Consider the following 20,084-nt stretch of genomic DNA (forward strand, 5'->3'; position numbering starts at 1 on the left):
GGGGGGGGAGTCCCGGGGGCGGGGCCAAACCAGGGTGGGACCGTGTGGCCCCGCCCCAAACCGGGAAAGTCCCGTCCCCAGGCGGGATATGGCAACCCTACATACGCACACATATAACATGATGGCTTCCAAAGGAATTCCTTCTGTGGCATTATGGGTCCACCATTGTAGAATGGGATTTTTCAAAAAAATTGTAAAATAGCTGCTGCCTCCATGAAACATCATTACATCCAATTTTAAAATCATAGAATCATAGAGTTGGAAGAGACCGCAAGGGCCATCCAGTCCAACTCCCTGCCATGCAGGAAATCTCAATCAAAGCATACCTGACACATGGCCATCCAGCCTCTGTTTGAAGACCTCTAAGGAAGGAGACTCTGAGGGACTTTGTTCCACTGTGGAACAGCCCTGACTGTCAGGAAGTTTCTCCTAATGTTAATGTGAATCTCTTTTCCTGTAGCTTGCATCCATTGCTCTGGGTCCTAGTCTCTGGAGCAGCAGAAAACAAGCTGGCTCCCTCCTCAATATGGCATCCCTTTAAGTATTTAAACAAGGCTATCATATCACCTCTTATAAGTCTTACAGCATGCCCATCCTCTTCTTCATCCATTGCTCTATTCCTCCTTGATGTGACCTGAAGAAGGGACCTCCATTTACTCTTCCCCACACCATCACTGCAGACACCTCCCAGGTGAGAGAAGGAGCTCATTGTGGCCAATTTAAGGCCCTTATAATGTTACAGTATAAATTCTAGGATCTAGAGGTTGTAAGAATAGGCTTTAGTAGCAAAATGTCTGTAGTACTATGTTTCACATTTAATACATATTTGCAAAAGATGGTCCAAAGACAGGCTAAGGAACAGTTGCATAGGTTGAACATGGCTTATTCTTGGTAAGTAATAGTGATCTGGAAAAATGGAATACTTGGAAGAGAAAAAGGCATCAGTACACTGTAACTGGGTTCACACTGCATGCACATAGGTTCAAATGTTACTGAGAATCTCTGTACTTGTGGCATTTCTTCATTTATACCCAAGTACAGGGATCCTTTGAAATTTATAGTAGAGTCAGCCTGTCATATCCAAGGATTCTTTATCCAGGGATTCAACTATTCATGGCCTGCAAAGTATTTCCCCATATATATATATATATATATATATATATATATATTCCAAAAAAGCAAAGCTTGATTTAGCCATCTTATATAAGGCGCACCATTTTACTATGCCATTGTAGTTAATGGGACTTGAGCATCCACAGATTTTGGTACCCACAGGGGTTCCTGGAACCAAACTCCAGCAGATACCAAGGGTCCACTGTACAGCTTTATCTGGGTAGAATGAAGATATGTATGTCTGTGTGAATTAATTAACACTTTATGCTAGCTGTTACATATAGACTTCTATAGCTTGCAGGGAGCACAATGCTTTATTGTTCCTAAGAAACTGCAGCAGGAAATTCTGAGGAGGCTATTTTAGGAGAGTGCCTCCTCTAAACAAATCTTGCCAAGAAAACCCAATGAGAGGCTCTCCATAAGTCGGAAACAACTTCAAGGCACACAACAATAAAAGTGAGGCAGCCCTGGGGAAAAATGGAAGGTGTGAGGAAAGGAAAGAGCACACAAGAGTTACCAGATTGAGAACTGGAAAGGTATCCTGTCCCCTTACATCGTTATCTGGAAGAGAGGATTTCAGCAGATGTTGCTTTTCATGCAACAAACAACTCCTGCACACACATTAAAGGGACAGGAAACCTCTCCAGTTCTTACTCTGGCGGTCCAAGAAAGCACAGATAGAATAACAAGCATCAACTAGAGAAATAAGTATAGGGTCATAGCACTGTAGCTAATACCCTCCTCAAAGCTTTCATCCACCAGCAGCACAGAGGCCAGACAGTGGCAGGATGAAGCCAAAGCAGTGTCAGGCCCAAGACATTAGTGGATACCTTATTCATTGGATTGCAACTTGTTCTCCTTTGGAGGTTTTTAAACAAGGGCTGGATGGCCATCGGTCAGGGGTGCTTGTATGGTGTATTATTGCATGGCAGGGGATTGAATTGGATGGCCTCTTTGAGTCTCTTCAAACCCTAGGATTCAATTTTTGATTTTGTTTTGAGACTTCAATTTGTAATTAATTAAACTGATCCATTTGTATTCTTCCCCCGTTCTTAAGAAGTAGATTGATAGATGAATATCAGCAAATATTATTGACATTCATTAGCATTTTTATTCCACCTTAAGAAAAATTCATAACCCTGATGTTGGTGGATAGATGGTACTGCTCTGCACAACTGAACTACCTCTGTTTGTGATTGTGTGGGTGGAAGGAGTAGGTTTCCCACAGAGCCTAATCCTATGCATAAATATTCTATTCTATTCCGTGTTTTTGTTTCTGGAACTGGGTCAATGCATGAGCCAAGATGTTCATGTGATGTTAATGAGAAATAGTGCATACTGTACTTGTACAGAAAGTCAACATATCTGATCTCATCTGTAATAAGACCTTAACTACCGTATTCTTAAACAAAAGTTGGGTTAGATATATGTATGTGTGGGTAGGTGGTGTCTATGCCAGGGGTGGGCAAAGTGCAACCTGCTTTTTATATTCAGCACCTGGGGTTAAAAATATTTTTTGCAGGTTTTTTGTTCTAGAATGCTTCCAAATACACTCTTTTAAAAAATGGTCCAAAACTCCGGTAATGTATCTGGAGGCCATTTCCATCATCTTTGGAGCTTCACTTGGACCCCCAGAAGTGAAAAATAATTTTTACCAATTTTTTCTCCCAAACCTTTTGTTTTTTCCTCCCAAATGTCCATTGGGGGGTATGGATAAAAATTTAGATCCAGGGGACCCCTCCCCCCCCTTTTTTTTTAAAACTTAAAAAATTGTGAAATTCCCCATAGCTCCTCCAAGTGTTTCAGAACTTATTTCTTTCTTTCTTTCTTTTGTTCTTTCTTTCCAGGGCAAGTGTTGTATCCTCCTGGTACATGTAAATGTGTATCTGTGCTGGAAGATATTCTATCTCTGCAGCCTCTTGATATCTTTTTGTTATATTAGGATTATAAAGTGTTTTTGTCAGGGAGTCTGTAGCATGCCTCTCTTATCAACTTAGAATTTGGAACTAGAATTCTATTTGTTTTTTAAATGTTTATTAATACCACAAAAGTACAATACAACTGCATTAGTAAAAGCAAGACCAAAAAAAGCTGAAACAAAAGCTTCATTGTTATGAAAGCATAGAATGAGACTGCAGTGCAGGTGAGGCACATAAAGTAAGACTGATATTCAATATTTAAAATGTAACCATTCTTGATGCTCTAATAATGGAAACTGTGGCCCCAGACAGCCAAAATAAAGCTGCTTCGGGTCACTTTGGAGGTATGCTGTTTAAATGATGCATGTGTCCTAAGTGTCCGGAAGCTGCACCAAAGCTGTGCTCCAGTCCTTTATTGTGGCCTGTCTGTATGGGGCTTATGTCTCTGATGGTCCTCCCAGACTCTCCATGTTCATTAATATATATTGAATAAAAGGCAACAAAAGTTTCCCAGAACACTTCCAAGTCTCCTGTTCTGGATGTATGCATTACTTTTTCCATTAAGGTTATGTGCCACACCTTATTCCAACAGCTCATATTTTTTAGGTTTTTAAAGTCTTTCCATTTACCAGCAATGTCTTAGTGAGCTGCAGCCATAATAAGTAAAATCAATTTTTTATGCAGTATTAGTTTTCCACCTTTAAATTGTGCAAGCATGACTTTATTATTTAGTCTAGGCCCTGTTTTGGACGATTTGTGAGTTTAGACTATGAAATGGTACATGCAAAAGGGATTGGCACTCGATGGGGTGGAAATAGTTGCAAAAGCTGTTCAAGCAGGAATAAATCCTAATATTCCATTTTATATTACCTCATCAATGTTGCCTCCAGATTTGTAGTTTTGTCTCTTTAAAAGCATTCCAGACCAATTACAAAATCTGAGAACAATGTTTTTTCTTTGCACTCATGTCCATAGGGAGGTTCTTGTGCTTTGGAAATCATGGGCTCACCCATTGTGAGCTTGTAGCTTTGGATTCACTGGCTGCCCAGCCTCCTGGAGACTTGAGATCAGATTGAATGAGCATGTCCTCTTTAATTCCCAGGAGTATATTTTGCAGCTGTCTTGTTGAAGAATATCTAAGGCGGGTGGAGTTTTGCATTTGAGTGGTCTTCAAAACTAGAACAGGGTGGAGAGAAAAATTCTGACATGCAGGAAAAATGTTGTCAGCATTGGACTTTTAATACAGATGCTTTATGAGGCGCTTAAGCAAATGGGCTCAAAGTCATTCCTTTCCATTCATTCAAACTGTTATACAGAGGGTTGTACATTACTACCAGTCAGCTTCCTAGCATGAACAGGTGAAAAATAGATGGCTCACAGCATTTGAGGTCCCTCCACATTTTGAATGGGGTTGGGATGAAGGATCCCTGTGAATGTGGAAAAACCACAAATAAAAAAACCACATTATTCTTTTTACCTGAGAGAACATTTCTCTAGGAATCTCCAGGTCCTCCAGTGCAACTAAATGGTCAGAAGTTGATGATAGAATCATGTTGGAGGACCTACAAATGCCTAGAGAAGTGTTTTCCCCAGGAGCTTCCAGGTTCTCCAGCACAACTCTATGGTCAACTTCCAGCAAAATTGCGCTGGAGGACATAGAGATTCCTAGAAAGAACATATTAATCAAAACCGCAAATAATCAAATCTGCAAAGGTCAAAGCCACAAATGTGAGGGCCAACTGTATAGCCATGTTCACAGCAGCACAGACCTGCATGTTAAAGTACAAGACACAATTAAAACCCATAAATCCACAGTTAAAATACAATGCTATAAAATCATTAAAGTTCACTCGTAAGCATTCATATACACATTAAAAGTAATGATTGAAAATTGACTGGCTAGACCTGCTGGAAACTAATCAGCAGCCAGTGGAGAAATTTTAAGACTGGTGTAATATTGTTACTCCTGGATATACTTGCAATCAGTCTGGCTGCCGTATTCTGAACCAGTTGGAGTTTCCAGACTTGGTACAAAGGTAGCCCAGGGTATAGTGCATTGCAGCAGTCATGGGGTTACCATCATGTGGGCTACCATCTTTTGTTGTTATTTTTGTGGTTGTTGCCACCTTTGAATCAATCTCAACCCATGGTGACCCTATGGATGAGACATCTCCAATCACCCTTGTCCTTCACTGCTTTGCTCAGGTCCTGTAAACTCATACCTTTGGTCTCCTTAATAGAAACTATCCATCTAACATGTGGCCTTCCTCTCTTTCTACTTCCCTCCACCTCCCATCATTATTGTTTTTCTAATGAGCCCTCTCTTCTCATGATATGGCCAAAGTATGACAATCTTAAATTTTGTCATCTTGGCTTCCAGGGAGATTTCTGTCTTGATCTGCTCTAGGACCCACTTATTTGTCTTTTTGGCCATCCATTATATCCTCAGTGCTCTTCTCCAGCACCACATCTCAAATGCATTGATTTCCTTGCTATTTTGTTTCTCAACTGTCCAGCTCTCGTATCCATACATGGTAATAGGGATTTCAATAGCTTGTATGATTCTAACTTTTGTGCTCAGTTGTGTATCTTTGCATTATAGGATCTTTTCCACTCTTTTCATTGCCACCCTCCCCATTCTTAATCTTCTTCTGATTTCATGGCTGCAGTCTACATTCCTACCAGTGTTTGATCCCAGGTATGAGAACTCTTTTAGTATTCCTATTTCTTCATTGTCTAGGTTGAATTTATGTACCGTAGATTCTCTGTTGTCATTATTTTTGTTTCCTTTATGTTTAACAGTAAGCCTGCCTTTGCACCTTCTTCCTTGATCCTCCTTAGTAGTTGTTCAGGATCTGGGAGGTTTTTTGCTAGTATTATGGTGTCATCTGTATATCTTAGATTATTGATATTCCTTCCTCCTATTTTCACTCCTCCTTCTTCTGTGTCCAAGCCTGCTTTTCTTACAATACGTTCCACCATCTTTAGGTCCTCCAATTCTAGGAAGGGGCACTGTAGTGGGCACTGTAATGCTCAATATTTCCAGTTGACAGAAATGCCTAGAATTACTAGAATTCAGCTTCTAGTAATTCCACTCAGACACAGAAATGTGTTTGGAGAACAAAGGCCAACTTTTCTACTCTTGCTCCTGCCTCCAGCCAGCTTTTCATGCCTACTTCTTATTCTGCAAACCTGCAAAAATAAGGTCTTAGTAAAAGCTTAGGTTTTTATTTTATGTATATGCTCTTATATATTAGGTTATATATTTCATATTTTATATGACTTATAATTACATTTATATTTATATTTTACTCGTGCTTGTGTGTGTATGTATTTTATGTATGTAAATTAATTTTGGAATATGGTCATTGACTGCAATTAAAATATTGATTGATTGCAGTAAATCTGGGCCTGTAAGGTGGGGTTCATATGCTGCTCCAATAACAAACCAAACATGGGGAAAGTCCACATGCACAGATTCCCACATAGCAGGGCAAACTCAATGTCAGGGTAAGGGGCTCCAGCCTAGAAGAGCAATCTGCTGAATGCCACTTTTCCAAACATAGGGATCTTTTTGCAAGAAGGAACATTCAGTTCTGATTGTGAAAAAGCAACAACCCAGACAGACCCAGGCTCACCACTTCAGTAAAAACCAGGCCTCAGCTTCAATTGGAAAAAGCTGTTCTTCTGAGACAAGAATTCATTTGCATACATAGCTTTGGAATGCAGTTGAACTTTCCAGGCCTATACCATTCAAATAATGTCTCCTGCACACCAGGTTATTCTATTTAGCCATTTAAACATTGGTTCTCTGTCGTGCTTGTCTGCAGTTCCCAGAATTCCATAGCATTCAGCCATGGCAGTTAAAGTGGGGTCAAACCAGATTATTTCTGCAGTGCAGATGCAGCCTAAATCTCCCCCGAAATAGGCAGACAAACAACATCCTTGACTCCAAGCTGAAGAGAATGCAGTTTGTAAGAAACTGGCTAGAATGATGGCTTCTTCTCACCCTCTGATTGCTGAGTGTTCAGTTACTTTACTAATAAGGAACAGATGACAAGGAACAGTGCTGGATTCCCTTCCTCTCTCCTCTTCCACCAAAAACAGCATCACTCTGGAAAGCTACCCAGAGTATTCAATATGTTTTTGTTAAGAACTAGAATTGTTAGGCTATGGTAGAAAAGCAGCACTGTGACCATATACATTTGTTAAGAATGTATGTTATTCACAAATTGCATCTCCATTTATTGCATCACTTTTCATTTTAAAATTAATCCTTTTTTTTTTTTTTAGGCGGGGGGGCTAAAATAAATAGCTACACTCCATTATTTGAATATATCTAAGGCTAAATAATGTTCTATAAACCACTGTTACTTCAACAATCCATATATTCTGTATATTGGTAGGTTTCTTCAGAAAATAAAATAGCTATGTGATCCATTTTGATATTATTATACAGTGGGTCCTTGGTATCCGCTGTGGTTTGGCTCTAGAATTTCCCTGGGATAACAAAATCCATGGATGCTCAAGTCTCATTAAATACAATACATTACAATTCAGTACATTAAATACATAGTAAAATGGTGTCTCTTATATAAAATGGCAAAATGAAGGTTTGCTTTTTGGAATTTATACATTTTAAAAATATTTTCAAACCATGGATGCTTGGCTCCGTGGATATAGAGGGCTGACTGAATGTGTGTGTCTGTGCATGTGTATATATACTGTACATATATTCAGTAGGAGAGCCTAATCTTTTACATAAAATGTATTGGTCACTCTCGTTGTGGAAAAGAAAAGGGAACTGCCTATCCCAGTCAAGGTGGAGTGGCCCCATTCACTGCATCTTGTTTCAAAAAATCTTAATATGACTGCTGCAAAAAGTCTACATTAAAACAATCCCAGCTGGTGCATAGTGTCAGAGGTAGGCTTGTCATATTGAAAACTGGAGAGGGCTCAGCAGTGTTCTTTGCTACTTGGTTGTGTGACAAAGAACAGCTGCTGAGATTGCCTTTACTACGCAACCATTTAAGATATAGGAACCTGCTCTAGTTTTCACTCTGGCAGTCCTTGTCAAAATACCTATTCAGGCTTGACAAGCCACTTAAGTCCAGTGGGAAACATTCAGAGGGTATAATTTTGAGGGTCTATCCTCTTCCCAAATACAATCAAAGTACCTAAACTTTGTCTGTTTGTCTTATTTGTTTGATTTTAGGGTTCCCAGTTCAGTATCATCCCAAACCAAAACCAGAGACCTAAAGATAGTTCCTAGTAATGACATTAAACATTATGCATAAAGTACCAATCATAGTTGAACACAACTTGTCATTCACATAATTTTCATTTTTGGAAATTAAGACAGAAATCTTAGCTAAGGGGCTGCTCCCAGATCAAGGTAAAATGTGAAGATTGCTCCTTCTTACTTACCTGAAGGGAGATGGGGTAAGGACTAGCCTACTTGCTTCTAGCCAGAAAGATGATGATGATGATGATGATGATGATGATGATGATGATGATGATGATAGGATTCAGAGCAGAGTGGAGGGTAAGTCCTGGTGCCATAATGACTGTATACATGGATTCCTCTGAAAAACTTGGCAAAATTAAACTCATAATGAAGAATATTATTGAACTGTGAACAGATCTGTGAAAGTAATTGTTGGTGTTTTCAATATCTGCAGATATGCACGTTAATATTGAGAAAGATTCTGTGGATTTTTGCAACATGGGGAAAGAGAAGATGTTCTGGTGCCTAAATTGCATTTTTATATACTTACCAAGTATGTAAAAGCACTCAAGTGCTACAGCCCAGAATATAAAGAAAAAACATCAAAAGCCATAGCTTATGTCTGTCTCTTTTTCTTTTTGAATGATGGTAGTTTTTCAACAACATAGTTTTTTCTTTATACCTTATAGGAAGAACCAGTAAGCAAATCCAAAATCTGTGCCAATGTTTTTTGTGGAGCTGGCCGGGAGTGTGCTGTGACCGAGAAGAGTGAGCCAACCTGTCTGTGCATTGAGGTAAGGCATGGGTCAGCCCTTCAGGAGCAAGACCCCTCAGACCATTGGGGTCAAGAGCTGGCATGGGAAATCCTGAGCAGCTCTCCCACCATGTCCATAGTCGCTTTTTTTTTTTTTGGCAACTTTTTTGGTTTTACTCAATAATGCACCTTCGTTTCCTTCTCTTAGCCCAACTCCTTTTGTTAACATAATCCTTCCACTGTGGCAATATTGGTTGAGTGTATCTTATGACAATTTGCTCTTCCCTTCTCATTATAAGAGGTAGCAGTGTGAAGCAGTTTTGTGTATGTGTCCTCTAATGGCAGGAATCAACCTCAGTTGCCAATTTAGTTCCTTCCTAGCTCCATTCCCGGATAAGTTTCTGACTCTTGTCTAACAAAAGCAGTTTTTTAATTGTGCCTTAACATCTGTCGTTGTTGTTGTTCTATTTAAGCTATTTATTTATATCCTACATTCCTCCTGGTACAGTGATTCAAGGCGGCTAACAAAATTTAAAACTGTCTAAGGCCTGTTACAGACTGCCAAAATAAAGCTGCTTCGGGTCTCTTTGGAGGTATGCTATTTAAATGATGCATGTACCCTAAGAATCCAGAAGCTGCACCAAAGCTGCACTCCAGTGCTTAGGGATGGAGTATGGCTTTGGCACAACCTCCGGACTCTTAGGACCCATGCATCATTTAAATAGCATACCTCCGAAGAGACCTGAAGCAGCTTTATTTTGGCAGTCTGTAACAGGCCTAAGCTAAAACAGTATGAAACATTAAAAATACAAAGTTTAAAAAACAATTAAACAATTCGAACAATTAAAACATTACAGTACTTTATTAAAATTGAAAACTCTTTAATACAAAAACAAAACAGCATCCATGTCCATATGCGAACGCCTGGCAATATAAAAATGTTTTTATCTGCCAACAAAAAGAAAACATAGATGGAGCCATTCTGGCCTCCCTAGGGAGAGAGTTCCAGAGCTTGGGAGCAGCCACGGAGAAGGCCCTTTCTCTAGTTCCCACCAAACATGCCTGAGAGGGTACTGGGACAGAGGGAAGGGCCTCTCCAAATGATCTCAACACTCTAGTGGGCTCATACAAGGAGATGTGGTCCTTCAAATAACCTGAACCCAAGCCATTAAAGGTTTTATAGGTCAAACCCAGCACTTTGAATTGTGCCCGGAAACGGACTAGCAGCCAATGGAGCTGTTGCAACAAGGGAGTTGTATGTTCCCTGTAGCCAGCCCCAGTTAACAGCTTTCACAGGGTCCCACTTTCACAGGGTCCTGTGTCCCTAATCCCAGCAATTATAGCGGGCCTACTTATCTTGCATTCAACATACTCAACAGCCTCTAAAGCACCCCACCACCAGCCATTGTATACTTAGTGAAGAGCGAGGAGGATTACAGATGTGCCTGGCTGTGTCATTACAGCTAGATGCAAAATGATTACAGCAGTGCTAAGACCTCCAAAGGACCACTCTGGCTCTCAGCACTGATGCCATAATTTTGTGTTTGGCTATGTGGACATAGCCAAATGCTTCTCTCATTCTGTTGACTCCCTACAAAGTATGAAATGACTGGGCTTCAGAGGCTGGCAGGGGGTGTTTGGTGCTGCAGAAGGAGGAAAGGAATAATAATAATAGTAGTAGTAGTAGTAGTAGTAATAATAATTATTATTATTATTATTATTATTATTATTATTATTATTATTTACATTTCCCACCTCTCCCTGTGGATTGAGGCGGGATTACAACAGAGATTAAAATACAATAAAACAGTAAAAGTTTACATCAACCCCCAAACCCTCCCACCAATAAGATAATAAATATTCACATTAAAATTTTTCATCAATAGCACAATCTAAAATAATCAAAGTGGCATGGACCATTAAGGCAGGTGGGGCTATCCTTCCAGTCCTCCAGAAGAGATCCAACAGTACTCCAGAAAGGACATACACACACATAAGAGAAGCTTGTGTGTGTGCATGCCACTAACAGAATGCCAGCAGAACTGTTATTCTTGGGGAGAGGGGAAAGTTACATGTTCTTTTTCTGAGTAAGATCTGCCAATAGATTAGTGACTGAGGTTGTTTCCTCTTGAGAAAAGGCTGCATATGCAGAGCTGCTTCATAGTCTTGTCCCCTGGAGTAAGAGGAAAAGATGTCCTCCTTTCACTGCACAAAACAAAACTCCTTTTCCTGGGCACTCACAGTCCAGTTTTTAAAATTTCTTCTCTCCAGAGCATTAAATGTTCTTTGTGTGCTTTGTGGAATGCGGCTGTGCACACTGCGAACAATAATAACAACATAATTCAGTAAGGGAATACAGCCAGATTTCCAGTCATTGCAGCATCTGTTGCTCACATAGAATAAAAAATAGATGGAAGAAGAAAATGAAGATTAGTGTAAGTAGGGAAAGAATATTCATTAGTACTTCTTAGCAAGCAAGGAGTACTAAAGGGTTAAGTTAAATGGAACAAGTGGATTTGAGGGGAAGCAATGTAGAGAGAGAGAGAAGTCCTTCCACTCATATTCAAAATACGTGTTCTCTGTAATTGAGAAGGAGGAGAACGAACACGTACACTAGCCTGTCCATTGCTATTCTCATCACCCACTGCAGGTAGAGGGTGAACTGCTTACAGCAGAAAGCCTCTTGTGCAGCAACTGTCAATGTGACTTACAATTCAGGCAAGGTAGGAGTCTTAAATTGTGTGAAGAGCCTCCCTGGATGGGGGCAGAGGGAGATATCCACTGCAGACAGTCACCTTCTACATGGACACAGAGAATGTGAAAGAACAGGGTCAGATGTAGTGCCCTTGTTTCCCTCCTCACATGTAGAAACTGTGTGGATTTAGAATACCTGCATACAGCTAGCTGAACTTCAGTTTATGAGTGTCTGCTGCAGCAATGCCCTTCCTATTTTGTGACATTCTAACAAAAACATGTACGCTTGTCCCTCTACATTCACAGCTTTGACACTCGCGTTTTTGATTATTTGGGGAGGAGCCCAGGAGGGAGAAGCTGGGAAGGGATGTGCGTGCCAACCCCACCCCTTTCCCGCTCAGATCTCTGCCTTCCCCAGGCACCAATCCACTCGGGAAAGGTTAGGGCATTGGTCCATCCCCTCCAAGCCTCCTTCCTGGGCAATGGGACCCTGGAGAAGACAGAGACAGGAACCCATCCTCCTGGGAAAGGGGTAGGGAGCCAGTTAAAGGGATGGGAGGGCAGGGGGATAAGAAATCTTAATATCATTTGGCATTTCACAGAATTTATAGAATCACACAATCATAGAGTTGGAAGAAACCACAAGAACCATCCAGTCTAACCTCCCTTCTGCCATGCAGGAATACACAATCAAAGCACCTCTCACAGATGGCCATCCAACCTCTGTTTAAAAGCCTCTAAAGAAGAAGACTCCACCATTCTCCCAGGCAGCAGTGTCTTCCCATGTTGGACAGATCTTACTGTCAGGACATTCTTCCTAATGTTGAGGTGGAATCTCCTTTCCTGGGTTTTGCATCCATTGCTCCGTGTCCCAGTCTCTGTAGCAGCAGAAAGTAAGCTTGCTCCATCCTCAACGTGACATCCCTTCAAATATTTAAATAGGGCTATATATCACCTCATAACCTTCTCTTCTCCAAGCTAAAAACACAGATTGTAGAATCTTAGAGCTGAAATTGGCTGCAAGGACCACCTAATCCAATCCCCTGCCATGCAGGAAGACACAATTGCAGCACTTCTGAAATACAACCATCCAACTTCTATTTAAAGAACTCCAAACATAGAGAGTCTACTACTCTCCAAGGCATTGTATTCCACTGTCCTCAGTTCTTACAGTATATAAATTCTTCCTACTGTTTAGGAAGAACCCGCCATTTCTTGTAATTCTAAACCATAAATTCATGTTCTAGTCTCTGGAGCAGCAGAAAACAAAATCACTCTGTCGCCTGAGTTATTGGCTGGATCCGCACTGTAGAAACAATCCAAGTTGGCACCACTTTAACTGCCATGGCTCGATGCAATCAAATTCTGGGAACTGTAATTTTGTGAGATATTTAGACTTCTCTGTCAAAGAGTGCTTCTGACACAACAAACTACAATTCCCAGAATTCCATAGCATTGAGCCATGGCAGTTAAAGTGGTGTCAACCTGGATTATTTCTGCAGTGTATATGCAGCTATTTCAAGGTAGCTGCCATGTCACCTCTTAGTGTTCTCTTTTCCCACGTAAATGTAGTCATCTCCCTAAGTTGTTCCTCATAAAACATGGTATCTAGACCTTTGATCATCTTGGTCATCCTTCCCTGGACCCATTCCATCTTATCAATATCCTATTTGTAGTGTAATGAAAATTTATATACCTGCTTTCCCATACAGCAAGTTAATTATTAAAAGATAACATGAAATAGTAGCATAGCTGCCCGTCACCTCTACTTCAGTCTGTTGCCACTGAAAAATCACTGGAGAAGGATATGGTGTGATGACCAAAACCTGTACTTGACAGAATCGCTCAGAGTCTGCCATCTTAAGGAGGGCATGCAATAGAGAAAATGTTGCTGCCTTTTGTGGAAAACAACTTTTCCATCATTATTCGCTCTGTACATGTATCCCACTTTTCTACAATTATACTCAAAACAAGCTGTGCCATTGAACACAGAACACACAAACTAACTTCACCATTAACATGTAAACCACTTCCCCAAAATAAGGGCCCCACAGGTATATATACCCCCCACACTTCCGTGCCACCAACCTTTGAAGATGCCAGCCACAGTTGCAGGTGAAATGTCAGGAATAAATTCTTCCAGAATAGGCGACACAGTCTGAAAAACCCACAGAAATTTCATAAGTAATGCCTTACCTCTGCCAGGTGGCTTTTCTATGGGAGGGGAGAACCCTTCTCATTCTGAAGTCATCAGTCAAAGAAGGTTTCAGCCCCTCAGCTAAAGTACCCAAAATGGTGATAGCAGCAGAGCTCTTGGGGAAGGTGAAAGCATTGCAGATGGCATGAGGAAAGAGGTTGCAGTTCAGTTGGCTCCCTTAAAAGCACATCTCATCTTATAGGTGGCGGCAGTTCCGTGCATCTAGAATGTTGTCTAACTTGCAAACCTGATTCTGTTTTGCTGGTTTGACAAACCTTGAGGATAATTATGAGCAGGTTGGTGGGAAAAGCATCCTGAAGTAATTGGATTAATACAATATGAGCGCTTATGGCCATGGCCAAAAACTGGAACACATTCAACACAAAGGGCTGATTGTTTTCTTAATAGGTAGGGTCTTTTGTAGACACTTTAGACAAAAAGGGTCACAATGACTGTACTTACAATATATTCTTAGTGGCAAATATATGATTTCAGACTATTATTTCATTTTGTATGTTTTTGTAGAATTTGACAGTATATTTGGGAAATATACATAATACATATACATACAATGAGATAAATATACAGTTGAAAGACCAGGTACACTACTTAAGGGGAATTCCACTGGCATCCCTGTAAAAGATACTTCCTCTATATTGTGTACATTTCTACCTTCATCATTGGGGAAACACAGAGAAGGCTCTCATCCATTGATTTGAAAGGTCAGGCGGCTTTATACAAAGGGAAGTGATTCTTTACGAAAGGTTAGTAAGCAAAGGCACCCAAAATACAGATTAAGACTGACATATACATAGAATAGAAACGTTTATGCCGAAAGTGCTGGCTATAAAAGACTCAGCAAGTATGAATCAGTTTATGTTGGAGTCCTGATAGACAGATAAGTTTACTCTGGGGCTGGATAGCATTTGTTGGACTACAATTTTCAGTAACTCTGGTCAGTACAACAAACACTGGGAGTTGCTGTCCAAGAACATCTGGCAGGCCACATGATTCCTACCCCTGATGTGGTTAAATAATTGGAGCTGTAGATCCCTGGACTGGTTTTATTTAAAATGCCTAGTATCTTGCCCTGCTAGTACAAATAGTCTGCCTGAGGTGCTGATTTTTATGCCTCTCTCTCCTCCCTTCCTTCTTGTCTTGAGCCAACCTGATCTGGCAATCTTTTTTTCTTTGTGTAGAAATGCAAACCCCACAAAAGGCCAGTTTGCGGCAGCAATGGCAAGACGTACCTGAACCACTGTGAGCTACATCGTGATGCTTGCCTCACTGGTTCCAAGATCCAGGTGGACTATGACGGCCATTGCAAAGGTAAGCCAGGCTCTGGCCTGGGTTGCTCTTGGAACAAGCACTCCTCCAAGAAGGCAAATAGTAGAACATTATCATTTGATCTGTTTTGATATTTCAAAGGCACAAGACTAATTAGCAATAGCATTTACATGTCTATACTGCTTATCAGTGAGCTCAGCTCTCTCAAAGCAGTTTACTATCTGTAAAGCAATTGCCCCCAACAAGCTGGGTACTCATTTTACTGATCTACGAAAGGATGGAAGACTGAGTCAACCTTGGAGCCCTGGGATCGAACCCACAACCTTGTGGCTGCAGTACTGGCATTTAAGCACTGTGCCACTGCTCTGTAGCCAGGGCTTGGAAAGCCTCTCATAACTAGAGCTGTACCTGGGCAAAGCACAGAGGAGGCTGGAGGAAGTGATGGCACCTGGGGAGGAAGATGCTGGGAAACTGCTTCCCAGTCCAGTTGCAACATAGGACATGGAGCTTCTGGCAGCAAGAGCAAATCAATTGCTTTAAAGTAATAGGAGAAGAAAGAGCAGGTGGCAGGGGGAATACACCCACCAGGGGAAGAGGTAGGAGGATGAAGGCATCTCTTGGCCATTCCCAGCCATGGCAATTGAGACACCAGGGTGTACCAAAGTTGGACCAGCCTCTACCTGGTCAGTCATAATTTATTACAGTCCATAGGCCTGAAATTGACACAAATCATCAAGAGATAGAAGTGATCAAAATTCCCTGCAATTGGACAATTGTCAAGAGGGTTGCTAGATCTAACTCTTAACTGTCCCTTGATATGTAGAATGGTCTATTCCTAGCTGTCTCAGAGACAAATTTAGCAACTTCAGGAGTGACATTTGGGCATTTATCTTCCAACTAGAATTGTACATTAAAAAGGTCTGATCTTTCATAGGTGCACCCATGCCATGCGCGGATGCGTTTTACACAGCTTCCAGCTTAAGCGGAAACTGCTTGGGAAGGGAAACAATGTGCCTCTCCACCACATGCATGCGCCCCATTATTTCCTATGGGGCTCGAGCATAGGTGGATTTTCCCTTATGTGGGGGGATCCGGAATGGATCCCCTGTGTAAGGAGAGGGCCCACTGTACTCAATTTTGGATCAAATCCCCACTCAGCCATGGAAATGCACTGGGTGATCTTGGGCAAGTCATACTCCTTTAGCCTCAGAGGAAGGCAAAGAGAAGCCCCCTCTAAATAAATCTTGCCAAGAAAAACCTGAAATATGTTCTCCTTAGGGCCACCATAAGTTGATAAAAACTTGAAGTCATTCAACAACAACAACAACAGTAAAGCCATGGTGTTGAATGAATGGAGGTGGGCCATGTGGGACAAGGGTCTCGGCCCATCACAGGCACATAAATATATTATGCTTATTTGCTTAAAACATCCTGACTCCTGCTCCTGCTCCTGCTCCTGCTCCTGCTCAATGGTACCTTTGAATAAAATTAATTGGCCTGAGACTAAGGCTTTTTCATTTTTTTAAGATTATTTCTACCAAATATTCCTGAAAGAAACTAAGGTGAAATAGACCTAGATAGTTCAGTGAGTGAAATGTCAAAGCTGCGTCTTTCAAATAACAATAATAATAATAATATATTTATTTATTTATTTATTTATACCCCGCTCATCAGCCAAAAAGCTATGAGAGCATCTTCCCTTTTCTAGGGAAGCCAATCTGAATTCATGCTGATGTAATTTAGATACCAGGAAAAAATATTTTATTTCCCATATTTTAAATTAAATCTCATTTTTACTTCTTTTTTATTCCTACTGTTTTAAACAATATTATTAATAGGCACTATTAGTAATAATAATACTCTTACTCTACATATTTTGTGTTTATTTTAATATTCTAAGAACCATATCTTTTTTAGTTTGCTAGAACTCTCATAAATTGAAGGTGTGGGGGTAGAAACATTAAATTATTTTTTTCAAATGCCACGGGTGACCAAATGACATTACACAGTCAATGGCTGGCACAAGCAGCATGTTTAGAAACAAGAAATATGCCCTAGCAAGTCCCATGTACTCCCACTGACTGCGTAGTTGCCTACTTACCAGCTGCACAAAAAATGCCATTTGTGTTCACACTAGATTGTGAACACTGAATGTTCTGTTCCATTCCGTAACAACAATAGATAATATGGGGTTTTTTATTGACTTTGAATCTACATTTTAAGTGCAAGACCAACACCTTGCTGGAGGGATCAATAGAGAGCCAAATACAGAGCCAGTGTTTAGGGAGGTGACAAATAAATCACTTTGAGTTGCAAGTACCTTCTCAATCTGGTCCCCTCAACGCAAGCTTTTTGTATTGGAAATTCTCGCTTGGGCAATGTGACCCTCCATTCTTTCCTTGTCCCATCCCTCCAACTTTGTTTTCACCATTCTCAGCCCCAATTAGAATCTTGTTTTTAGTCCAGATTAATGTTGGCAAATTGTTAATTCCCCCCCCCCACCACCACCACAGTTGACTTACCATAATGGAGTATTGTGGAGATCCCTGGGAGACAGAACAACTGCCATTTCCTCATACTGTCATACCTAGTTGAACTCTTCCCTCCAAGACTCAGTGAACAGGCTTCTGTGGATGATGAGCAACCTTTTTATTTCTAAAGTCATAGAAATGCAGCTGGTCAGATGTCTTTGGACAGAACTAAAGATCAAGCACACATACAGCAAATAAAAGAATTTGAGAGGCATAGCCCCTCCTTCCCAAATTTGGCGGGCCAAAGTTTTCGGTTCTCACAACATAGTTAAACAATTTGTAAAACAGAAATGTTATTTTCAAGAGTGTTTTTCCTCCACATTCTCAAATCATCAGTGACTGATAGAGTCTGTCATAACAGCACCTACCAAGCTTACTGAGTCTTCCTGCATAAGCCGCTTTTGGAGCCAAGCAACAGAACAGTCTTTTGCGGGAATAACAAACACACTGCTATATTAAACACATGCATTTCTAATATATAAAAGCCCTTAGCAATCTCGCTATTATATATCACTGATCATTCTGATACAGCCTAAAGAATAACAACGTGTTGTATCTGTTTCCCAACCATGTGTGTCACCAACAGCCCCCTTCATGTGAATTGCATTACAGATCACATATACCATCCCTGCAAGTAAGAATATTACTGTATATACTTGACTATAAGTCAAAAAATTTATGTGCAAAAATTGACCCTAAAATTGTGGCTCAACTTATGTATGGGTCAGAGACAGTAATACTGGTTAGAAAAGTCCTGAAAGATACACCACCTGGTTTGCCTTGGCAGTGATTTCTGAAAGAGCTGCTCAGGCAGGAGTGTGGGTGTGTGCGTGCGTGGGTATGTGTGAAAAAGATTATTCCCTTCTCATTCCAATGTTAAAACCTTCTCTCTTCCTCCGGATCTCTCTCCCCACTAAACACTCCACTTCTTTCCCTTCCCTTAAAACCTTCTCTCCCCATCCTCCCCCCTCCCCCGGCTCTGGATCTCTCCTGCTCACCAAACACCCCATTTCCCTTCCCATCTCTAATCATCATCATCATCATCACACAGTCAAAAATGAATAAAGTTAGGCAATTATTAAGTCAGGTGGTAAATTTTGGATATATATTGGCTTGTTACAGACTGCCAAAATAAAGCTGCTTCGAGTCTCTTTGGAGGTATGCTATTTAAATGATGCATGCATCCTAAGAATCCGGAAGCTGCACCAAAGCTGCCCTCCAGTGCTTAGGAATGGAGTGTGGCTTTGGCGCGACCTCCGGACTCTTAGGACCCATGCATCATTTAAACAGCATACCTCCAAAGAGACCCGAAGCAGCTTTATTTTGGCAGTCTGTAACAGGCCATTGTATAATAGAACTTAGGTGTCATCTGCACTGCCGAAATACTCCACTCTGACACCCCTTTAACTGCCATGGCTCAATGCTATGGAATTCTGGAAACTGTAGCTTGTTGTGGCCTCAGAGCTCTCTGACAGAGAAAGCCAAATGTCTCAAAAGACTACAGTTCCTAGAATTCCATAACATTGAGTCTTGACAGTTAAAGTAGTGTCAGACTGGATTATTAGTTCAGTGCAGATGCAGCCTGAATCAAACAGTAAGTATTTCAAAGGATAGATAATTAGAGAATAAAAGTAGAAACATTTTATGGAGCTGGTTAATTGGTTTCATGCTGTTTGCAAGCTTTTCTTTTTCTTCTTATCCGCATGCTGTGAAGCTCAGCTGTGCTTTTACTTTTGTCTTTTAAACAATTCCATGCCTGAAGGAGGCATTCCAGGAAAACTACAAAATATTGTGCAGGGCTTTGAAACTACATTTTTGCCTTTGTTTTTTTTTAACAGAAAAGAAGCCAGGAAACTCAGCTGCAAGTCCTGGTAAGTATTTCTTTGCATCCTGATGGCTTTCATGTTACATTTTTTACAGCATGAGTCAGTTAGAGCCTTAATGTAGGAAGTCATGCTGGAATGCCCATATAAAGGTTTGGATTTCTGGAAAAGCAACAAAAGGGCACATTACCTACACTGAAATTCTTTTTCCTGGGTCCCATAGAGAACAGTCTCCATCTTGGGGCACCACTTGCTCTTGGAGCTTATTGGTAGGCCCATATCTAGTACATTGAGCCCTCCACATTCGCTGGGGTTAGGGGCAGAAGACTGCAAATAATAAAACACTATTGTTATTTTTTTACCTGATAGAACACCTCTCTAGGGATCTCTAAATCCTCCAGTGCATTTCTGTGCTCCACATCTGATGTACATTGACCATTGAATTGTGCACGATAACCTACAAATGTCTAAATAACTGTTCTGTCTAGGAATCTAAGTCCTCCAGCTTGACATTTGTTCGACGTTGACGGTAGAGTCAC

At 40.8% G+C, this 20,084-nt stretch overlaps 1 protein-coding gene across 2 annotated transcripts in view; it reads left to right on the forward strand.

Moving 5' to 3' along the window:
- FSTL1 (follistatin like 1) overlaps nucleotides 1-20,084 on the forward strand; it is a 62,295-nt gene that overhangs the window by 29,267 nt on the left and 12,944 nt on the right. For both annotated transcript variants that reach the window (XM_042453676.1, XM_042453675.1), the window contains exons 3-5: nucleotides 8,949-9,053; nucleotides 15,104-15,233; nucleotides 19,561-19,593. In XM_042453676.1, coding sequence (XP_042309610.1) covers nucleotides 8,949-9,053; nucleotides 15,104-15,233; nucleotides 19,561-19,593 — 268 coding nt within the window. The remainder of the gene's footprint in view (nucleotides 1-8,948; nucleotides 9,054-15,103; nucleotides 15,234-19,560; nucleotides 19,594-20,084) is intronic.

This window comes from Sceloporus undulatus, chromosome 2, assembly GCF_019175285.1.
Source record: "Sceloporus undulatus isolate JIND9_A2432 ecotype Alabama chromosome 2, SceUnd_v1.1, whole genome shotgun sequence".
In the NCBI taxonomy this organism is placed as follows: Eukaryota; Metazoa; Chordata; class Lepidosauria; order Squamata; family Phrynosomatidae; genus Sceloporus; species Sceloporus undulatus.